Genomic DNA, 9,923 nt, shown 5'->3' with positions numbered 1-9,923 from the left:
GTTGGTCTTCACAGGTACTGATACTTGCAGCAGCTAGGTTTCCACTTCTGACAAAGGATTTTCCATGATGACTACTAAAGCAAAGCAACTATTACCTGTTTATGTAAGCAATATAGATACACTGATACAACATCTGATGATGGCCCAGTCATCACATCACAATGAAAATACACAATGCGGTACTTTATGTGCAAGCTAGCCTCAAGGAGAGCAACAGCTCCTTTTGTGCTTTCGACGGCTTTTATCTATTTCGTACTTGTTTAGTTGATATCTATTTAGTTCAACGTCTGCCGGTATCTTTCGTGCACCACGAGTACGCTCGATAGAGTCCTACGAGGAAGAATAGTCCCAAGAATGCACCGAAGACGAACACCATGACCTTCGTTGCTGGAGACAATGCTAGCAGAAAAAAAAAATATTTTCAAGGTTCTTAAATACATCTTGAAATACAGGGGCAGCAAGAAATAAGTTGTCCACTTCAGATAGCTCTAGAATGCATCTTATTGGTCGAAATGATATGAAACTTGAACTACTGATAATAATGCGCTTGACAAATTATTAGATTAAAAAAATTTGTTTCAAAAATTAACCGATGGGTGGCGCTTGTAAAGCTCTAGATCGCGGCTTACGTGCCGACACGACCGCCATTTTGAAGCTAAATGTCGCTTTCTTCCGATACCTGTTATGAAGTAGCGTGATTTTTTTCTTGATTGTGGTCCTAAAATGGCGGTAGTGTCGCTAGCGTGGTGTACACGAAAGCATTCAATGTGTTGTGAATATTAAATATTTGAAGAATACGGACTTGAGACTATCCTTTAGATCGAGCATAAATGAGGATATTTGAGAGTATTAAGTTGCTTAGTCCCTCGTATCTACTAAGGTGTTGGATTGAACCCTGGAGACAACCATGTTCTTCAATTATAACAGACTCACTCTAATCAGCGAGAGGAGGTATTGTCCATCGATTAAAGAACAATGTTAAATGGAATGTGGGTCATGTTGAGCAGTTTTCATGCTGATTTTTCTTAACTTTTATTACGTACGAAATGCTTTTTGTGCACAGCGCCAGGAATCGGTGGCTTTTTGAGCTGAATTTGTTTAAGTTAATAATTCTAAAGCGTATCATTTGAATTATCTGTATTGCAAATTTCATTTCATTTGGACCAATAGAACGAATTCTAGGAACCTCTGAAGTGGGCCTGCTTGACTTATTACTTGCAGACCCTGTATATCGCAACAAGATTCCTACAAAGTTGTGAAGTTTAATTTAGGTGATACGAAATATTAAAAATTTTAATATTCTAACACAAAGCTTTGATGCGACGTAATGGCAAAAGTAGTGAGTTAGGCGAATTCTCTTTTATCTACACGGCGAGTCAGAACTACTGTTCAGTAATATGCATGTTAATCAGGCACACGACAAAAACAAAAATCACACAGAATCATATGATCGTAAAGTGCAATGCTGTGGCGCTATTTGTACGCAAAGCCAGAGACTGAAATAAGCGAAACAGGTAGCAAATAATGATAAATTACTACACAACGATGATTTCACACAACATGTTAGTTTTAAGAAAGTTCAAAGCAGTTGTGAAAAATTTGCAGTCTGCAGATGTACATGCGTCGCAAAGACGAGTCATTCTGATAAGTTTTTTACAATCGTACTTCCCTGGAACTAAAGAGTAGACCAACCCGACGCAAGCGGCTATTCAGGCCCGTCATTAGAAGTGAAAAAGTGAATGTTTAGCAATTGACAAAATTTAGTGACAAATTTAGCAATCTTTCTCAAAATGCAAATACGGTCAATTTAAGTTTTCTATTATTTAAATTTTCTTTATCATTGAGAAAGAATACAAACTTATTATACCTGCCCATCTCGCAGATGAATAGGAAATTCTGCCAAATCCTCCTCCACCATATCTATAGCAAAATAAGATACAGAACAAATATATATTAAACTATCAAAATGAATCAAATTATCATTAAGCACAGAAAGCACTATGTCAGGGTTGAATTTAGTAGAGGAATGATTAAAATTTTACATAATTTGTGAAATGCATGAATATGAAATTTGTGAATAGGAATTATGATGAGTACGGTGGTACAACATTCGTACTCTAATTACGTAGGGTGCCCTTAAACATCTATACAGCTCTAAACGTTTATTTAAAAGCCAAATAGCTAAACAAAAAAAGAAAAAGGGAAGAAAAAGAGGAAACAACTTCGTTTTTTTTAAAAACTATCTTGCTACAGGGTGTCCTTAAACAGACTGACTGTTTTTAAAAATTTATGACTGAAAAACGATTAATGATAAAAGGCAAATTGTTTCAGAAAATTCATGTGGTAAGCTGTAAATTTTTCCTCCTGAGTTCCAAATTTTAGTTCAAAAAAATTTCAATAGATGGCGCTGCAGATACTAAGCCTGTACGTCGAAGCAGAAGAATCGAAGTTCACCGATTTTTCCTTTGCTAAGGACATGTGATTGCAGCCGATGGTAGACATTTAAAAAATATTATGTAAAAAAAAAAAAAAAAAATCGAAAAATTATAATGTAATTTTCTACTTTTCTTCCATTCAAGGGCTTACTATTTGCAGCACCTATTGGAAAAGTTTTGAACTAAAATTTGCAACTCTGAACATTTATGGTCCGCTACATAATTTAATGCAAGAATATCTTTTTGCCATTAACCGTATTCCTGCAATGAATTTTTGAAAACTTCATTCTATTTCAGGACATCCTGTAAAATTCCAAATCTCTCTATAATTTTAAGACGACATTCTAATTCCATTTAGAAACTAGCAGTTTGGTTTCTTTGTTTCCATTTCGCAACATACTGCACTTTTTTATTTTTTCATATACAACGTCTTTAACATAGTAGCAAAAAACGAAATTATTTGCGTTTGACCATTGGGTTTTCTCTCGGTAATTTAAGTGATTAGTTCTGCTTTCTTTTGCGGATTTTTTTTTTCAATGATCATTCACGGTAACTTTGATCAATATTCTCTCTATTTTCCCCATGATGATAAAAATTATTATTAGTCTATGACTCTTACCCAAAATCTTATGCACTTACTCTCAGCTAATAAGGTTTGTGAATTGCGGTATTACTGAAATTGTTGCTGTCACTGTCATTATTATTATAATTATTTTTTCAAAAGTAATCTTAGTTTCAATAATGCAGCAACGATTTTCTTTGTCACGAAAATTAAATGAACGTAACTATTTAAATAAAAATTAAATACATCAAAGCCAAAACAGATCCAAAAGTTACATAGACCTTCTGACACCTGCAAATTACGCAACAGCATGATTAAGAATTTGGGTTTTGAAAGTTTTTTTTTGAATAGTTCACTAATTAATCCTCACGCATTTCAATCATGTAGATCTAAATGATTAAAATCGAAGGGAATCTTATGAAGTATTGCATAGTAATAATCCTAAACTAAAAAATAACGATGATAAAAAACGTTTAACATGAATTACTAACTGAGGTCAAAACTATCCAGCCACTTAGAGTAACTTTGAATCATGTGGGAAATGCGATATAAATTAAATTATTTTAACCAGGTAGCTAAAGCTATTAAACGTTTAAAAGTTCCCCCTTTTCATTTCATAGTATCGTAGTATCAAACGTGTGTATAATTTAGTCCATCGAGCAAATACGAAAGATTTTAAACTCTTCAAATCAACACTTAAGTATCTATTCCAAACCGAAACTTCGAACTATTAGTTTACACAACGAGCGGCGAACTGTTGCAACTTGTTTAGAGAAAGCAAGAGCAGAAAACTGACACAGTGAAATCTCGTTACAGCGAACTGCAAGGGACCGCAAATTTAGTTCGTAGCAACAGGCATTTTGTTGTAATGGTATTCAATCAAAGTAACAAATTAAATCAGGACTGAAAATGTATTTCGTCGAATGTAATATTTCATTGTAAAGGGATTTCATTGGGTTAAAACCTTGTTAGATGAGTGCAGCATTGAGCCTTCTAAAATTTCCTTCGAAATCAAATGTGCAGAAAAATTTGAAGGGTGCAAAATTTTAACCACATGGTTCAAAGTTGCTATGGTTAACAGTAATACAATGAAATCCCGTCACAATGATAGAACGGAATATTCGGTTCGACGAAAAACATTCGGGTTCCGATTTAATTTACATTAAATTGATTGAATTCCCATTACAACGAAATGGCCGTTACAACAAACGAAATTTTACGGTCCCTTGTAGTTCGTAGTAACGGGATTTCACTGTATTGCGAATTTTCCAGGGGTGCAAGTGGACTCAAGTAAAATTTTCTGAAGACAGTGTGAAGTTTATGCTGGAAGCTCGACCCTCTTCCCCGTAAAAACTCTTCATATATGCATACAAAACCACTGAAATCATAGAAAAGAAAAACCATTTCAATAGTTTATATATATATATATATATATATATATATATATATATATATATATATATATATATATATATATATATAGATATATGGGACTTTTCCTCCCTTTCAATAATTGATGATTCCTTCCACACATAAAGGTCCGAAAGGAGTCTCCACACTATGGTGAGAATTTAAATTTAGACCACTGTGAAACCCAGTAAAAACAGCGAAATTTAGAAATGTTTTTGAAAATACATCGAAGCACAGATTTATCCTACATAGTCTTTCAAGGACATGAAGATGATTAATCACGTTGTAATTTAGAGATAGGAATTCGAAAGATACTTACGAAGCGATTCCACCACGACCTCCCCCTCTGCCACCTTTTGGTTTACAGTAGGCATTTTTGGTGGCGACAATGAGAAGAAAACCTAGAAACAGAACAAACAAATAGTCAGACTTTTCCTCCAAAATAGCGATTTCTAGTTAAATCTGACCTTCTCTTATTTCTCGAGGGTTTTTTTGGTGCAAGAGCCCAAATAGGCTAAAAGGCACGCCAAACGATTGTAAGTGTTTAGAAAGCCAAAATAGTGAAAGTGTTTAGAGAGTAAAGGACATATAAAACTTCTAGAATTTTGAAAAGCATTGCCGAAATAACGAAGTTTTAAATTTTTAATTAAAAAACCAAAAGAATAAACTGAGAAAAAATTTTGAGTTACGAACAAAAATTTATAACGAAACAACGGCGAGACGAAAACAAGGACATAAGGACAAGCACTAAATTAAACACATGAAGGCAATCTCCTGAAGGAAGGGAAACAATTTCGAATGGGGTGTGTCTCCAAACATTTCCTTCAAAGATGTATGAAAATGATTAAAGAATTTAAAACGAACATGATTGAAATTTGGACAATCGGAGAGGATATGCAACTCTGTCTGATTGACATTGCATGTGTTGCATATTGGAGCAGATCCGTGGCAAAAGAGATGTTTGTGAGTGAATCTTGCGTGATCAATAAGAAGACACGCTATTACTATAAGTTGTTCTCTTCTGGTAAATTTTGATGACTTGATACCATTCGTCAAAGATTGGGTGGAGTGCAATTTATTTTGCGTTTCTCTCTCTCAGTACCGCTGCCAATAGATGTTGAAACAGTCTATAATAGTTTTTAATGCCATTGAAACCGAAAGGAGCAAGATCATCGACTTGGGCACTTGCAGTTCTAGCAGCTGAGTCAGCCGCCTCATTGCCAGCAATGCCCACGAGGCCAGTTTTTCTGAGATTCGGAAATGTTAAAATTATGTTAACATTATGAAAACAAGTACAATATACATTTTAGTTGCTTAAGATTTTTGAATAGAACTTGAAAGATATACATAATACTGAGATGGTCACAATGTCACAAGACAACTTAATAGGAAACTATGTATGACAAACCTTAAATAAAAAATTTCATTATTACGAAAATTAATATCACAACTTAAAACGCAAGTAAGTTTTAAAATACTGCAAGTAATTGCAGTATTTTCATGCAACTAGTAGTATACAAGAAAATCACCAGAATTAAACTTCAACGTAGAAAGTTGAATGTGTTATTAGAAGCGATTTCAAATCTATTACACTTGAAATAGACTCCAACTTTTATTTTACATATTTACTAAAGTAGGAAAAAATTAAAATATCCAAAAATTATAGTGTCCAAAAAGTCCTTGACATATTTTAAAAATTCATTAAAAAAAAAAATGTTGTATGATTTTGCCGTTTGCGCCATAATACAGGGGTTCAAGATTTCTTTCTCCCCCCTCCCCCCACTGACATCGTAAAAAAAAATATAATTGTGAGTAATTTACATTGATGGCTGTACCGTCAGTCAGAAAAACAAACGTAAATGAGGTGTTTACTCATTTCATTAAGCAGAAAAAAGTACCTTTCCTTACCAGAGTACCATGTGTACACCGTTTGTGGACATGGGATGAACTTGAGTACCGTTTAAATGTGGTTCGAGTAACATACGATACACACATTGTACTCTGGTTATGAAAGGTATTGCTTTCTGTTTAATAAAGTAATTAAACATCTCACAGGACATTTGTTATTCTTACCGTGACGATACAGCCGTCAATTTAAATTATTTATAACTACGTGTTAAAAAAAAATGATGATGATATAAAAAGTTCTTGAATCAAAAGAAAAAGGAGCAAACTGCAGGGTCATACGACAATTTGAAATGTGTCAATGACTTTGCTTCCGATATTCCGTATACTAATCTAAATCTGTTGCGAAATTTAAAAAAGTTAAGTATAGTATCACGAACAAAGTATAAAAATTTTCATTGTAAGTAAACTTGGAAGAAAAAAAAAAAAAATTGTTTCTGGCACCAAGTTTCCGCAATCAAGGATTTCAGCCAGTTGATTACTGCGCATTCGTAAAAGTTATAATTTTACTTAAATTTCAGTCTGTTTTTCAAGACTTTTATTCTTACTAAAAGTTGTACAAAAAGAAAATTATTGAATCTTAATATTTACAGTATTTAAGTACCTAAAACTAAATACATAACGTAGACACACAAATATCCAATCCAAAAAAAAAAAAAAATTGCCAAGACGGTATTTGTCATTTGTAAAAAAAAAAAAAGTGTTCTGAGACTTGATTCCAACAGAATCGTCTTCAAACTGATAAATAAATGACAAATCACTTAGCAGCTTATTTATCATCATTATTATTTTGAAGTTAAAATAATAAATACAAGTATTTTTTTTTCATCGCTATTTGTTTTGAAGTGTAAGCGACCTGATATGCTTGCTGATATTTCGTTTAAACTAATTCATGCCGTGTTATGAAATGTGCATCATGTAGAAAATAATGCAGCGGCAGTTTCAGTGATAAGTTTCGAGATAACGGTTATCGATTTTTGAGTAAGAAAAGGGAACTTTTAAACAATAAACAGATTTCGTATTACTTATTAAAATAGTTAACACTAACACGCCATGCTAAATGTTAAATAAAATAAATACCTTTGCGCTGATAAGTAAAATAAGAAATCACAACACAAAGAGCACAAAATGCAGATCACTGCAGACACGTGCTTCGGCGTTACAAGGAACGCTTTTTTCAACGCAAAAGAAATGAGCTTATGGATGAAAAGACATCCGACAAAACTTTATTATCTGTTAAAGCGCAGAATAATTAAAAAAATCTTTTTTTCTTTTTTCGAAGAAAACGTCCGACATTAAGTGGAAAAAAAAATTAATTTGAATTTTGACATCTGGAATTTAAATTATGTTTTTCGCAATCACGAGTGTGTGTGTATGTAGGCGTGTGTGTTAATGTCTGTGTGCAGGCATGAGTGTGTGTATGTTTCTGTGTGTGTGTAGGATATAGACGCAACCTAGAGACTTTGCTCGCTGGAGGCATCGGGAGGGGCCGGTCGACGGTGGTGCTGCAGAGGGAGGAGGGGGGAAAATAAAATCATAGGAACATCAAAACATTCAAATGAGAACAATAAGCAATGTGATTGCTCAAAAAAACTGTCAAGTCTAAGATTGGAGTTGAGACCGAAGTTATTACCTTTCTATTTTACAAACATGAGTAAGATTTTGCTTATTATCTTTTTTCTGTTGCATTTAATATTCTTTTACTTAAAGCAATGAAATGTAACACATTATGTATGATTAAAAAAAAATCTGTTTTCTTATAACTCGAAAAAAAAGGGGGTCAGGGCGGGGGGAGGTCAGTCTCCAAATGATTTGGTGATATATATAAATTCGAAGGCAAATAATTATATTATTGTATTTATAATTGGTTTCCAATTTTGATAAATATGAGAAATCGTGTTTATAACAAACAAGCACAAATTTCCAGTAGGGAAAGGATTTCCTTTTGGTAACATTTTGTCTTACACATACTATTATATTGTAGTTTACACATCCTTTTTACTATGCTTTTCTTATTTGTACAAAGTTTATATTTTTGTCTTGTTTCTGAAAAATTAAAACGCATACATTATTGATTTCTTTAAAGTTAGAAATACGGTAAAAAAATAAGTGAATGTCTGGAATGAGTTATCTTATTAAAAAAAATTCAAAATTAATATGCAGTAACATTTAACATGTTCGACATAAGTGTTTTTAACTAGTAATAGTCCTTTAAATAAACAAACACACATTTCTTGTAAGATATAGTAACAGCCGCATCTCTTTCACGCGTTAGATTGTGGAAATAGAACGGGAGGGGAAAAAAAGAAAACCGCTTTTCAACAAATAACAGGTGGTTACTCAACCACCGCAGATAAACTTTTATTCAATAAATATTTCAGAAAAGAGAGGAATTTTTTTTTTTTGCGAATCGCGAATAGCCCACTGCTGTTACGATGCATACAACAGCAGTGCTCTGAATCCGAAACTATTTTATCTAGCAAGCGACAAATCATCATCATCATCTGATGGCGCGGTCCATCATGGATTCTGGGGATGGTAGCCATGGAAGCAAAACAACCACCCATCCCCCTCGAGATAATTTCTCAAATCGTCTGTGCAACTAGGATATCTGGGGATGGGAAAGAACACTCAAAGGAACGATTCGAGACTTACTTGTCAATGCGAAAATCTCCGGATTCAGATGTCTGGGAAACATGATGGTCTTGCCTTCATCACCTCCTCCTCCTCCGCCTCCAAAGAGGAGAGTGTGACGTAATGTTGGTGTGACGTCAGAGGAATCGCGCCGAATGATGGAAGCCTTTCGCCATTTTGGTACTCAGTAGAAAAGAGACGAATTGGTTGGTTCTATTGGGTTTTTAACGCAAGAGCGTTAATGGGCTATGCTGCGCCAAAACGATTGTAAGAAAATAGAAAAAAGTGCCAAAAAAGAGAAGTGGGTTGGTTGATTCCATTAGGTTTAATAGTCCACTTTAAAGAGCACCTTTTCAGGGGGAGGGCTGGGGATGGGGGAGCATGGCGCAGATGGCGCCATTGAAAATTTTAGGGAGAGTTGTTTTGAGGGGTCTTTTTCTCGTTTTTATTTTTTTTTGGGGGGGGGGTGCTATTTGGGGAGAGGGTCGTTGTAATATTTAGGGGATGTGGTGCGCCTTGCTCTTGAGGGAAAGAGCATCCCAGCTTTATAGGCTATGCTGCGCCAAACGGTTGTTTTGAATAACGAAAAATGGAACCAAAAGTGTGTTGTAGAAAAAGAGACAAAACTACTATAATTTTAAAATAAATTGTTTAAAAAAAACACAAAAACGGAATTTTAAGTTTCGGAAATCAGGTCAAAATAATAGAATGCAAGGTAATGAGCAAAAAACACAAAATGACAAATTAAATACAACACAATTAGAAATACATTAAATTGTGTAGTTTCTAAAATTTTAAAAACATTTTTTTTGAAAGAGCATGCTTAAAAACATAGGTTTTAACCATTTTTTAAAATAATTTGACGAATTTTAGTATTAAAAAATATTTTAATCGGTGCGCAAATTAAATTTTATTTTTTACGCTTTTGCTCATGACATCACAAGTGATGAAATATCATTCACTGATGCCATCAGCAC

General features: G+C 33.9%; 1 protein-coding gene across 1 annotated transcript; it reads right to left on the bottom strand.

Moving 5' to 3' along the window:
- Positions 1 to 280: 280 nt before the first annotated feature.
- On the bottom strand, positions 281 to 9,032 carry LOC129229269 (uncharacterized). Its single transcript, XM_054863542.1, has 4 exons — positions 8,968 to 9,032; positions 4,727 to 4,808; positions 1,868 to 1,920; positions 281 to 399 (listed from the first exon to the last, which is right to left on the bottom strand). Exons 1-4 carry the CDS (start codon positions 9,008 to 9,010, stop codon positions 281 to 283), a joined length of 297 nt encoding a protein of 98 aa, XP_054719517.1. The 5' UTR covers positions 9,011 to 9,032.
- Between the last annotated feature and the right edge of the window lie 891 nt (positions 9,033 to 9,923).

Source organism: Uloborus diversus, chromosome 9 (genome assembly GCF_026930045.1).
Source record: "Uloborus diversus isolate 005 chromosome 9, Udiv.v.3.1, whole genome shotgun sequence".
Classification (NCBI taxonomy): Eukaryota; Metazoa; Arthropoda; class Arachnida; order Araneae; family Uloboridae; genus Uloborus; species Uloborus diversus.
The sequence above is the reverse complement of the archived record's forward strand: the minus strand, read 5'-3'. Positions and strand labels throughout refer to the sequence as shown.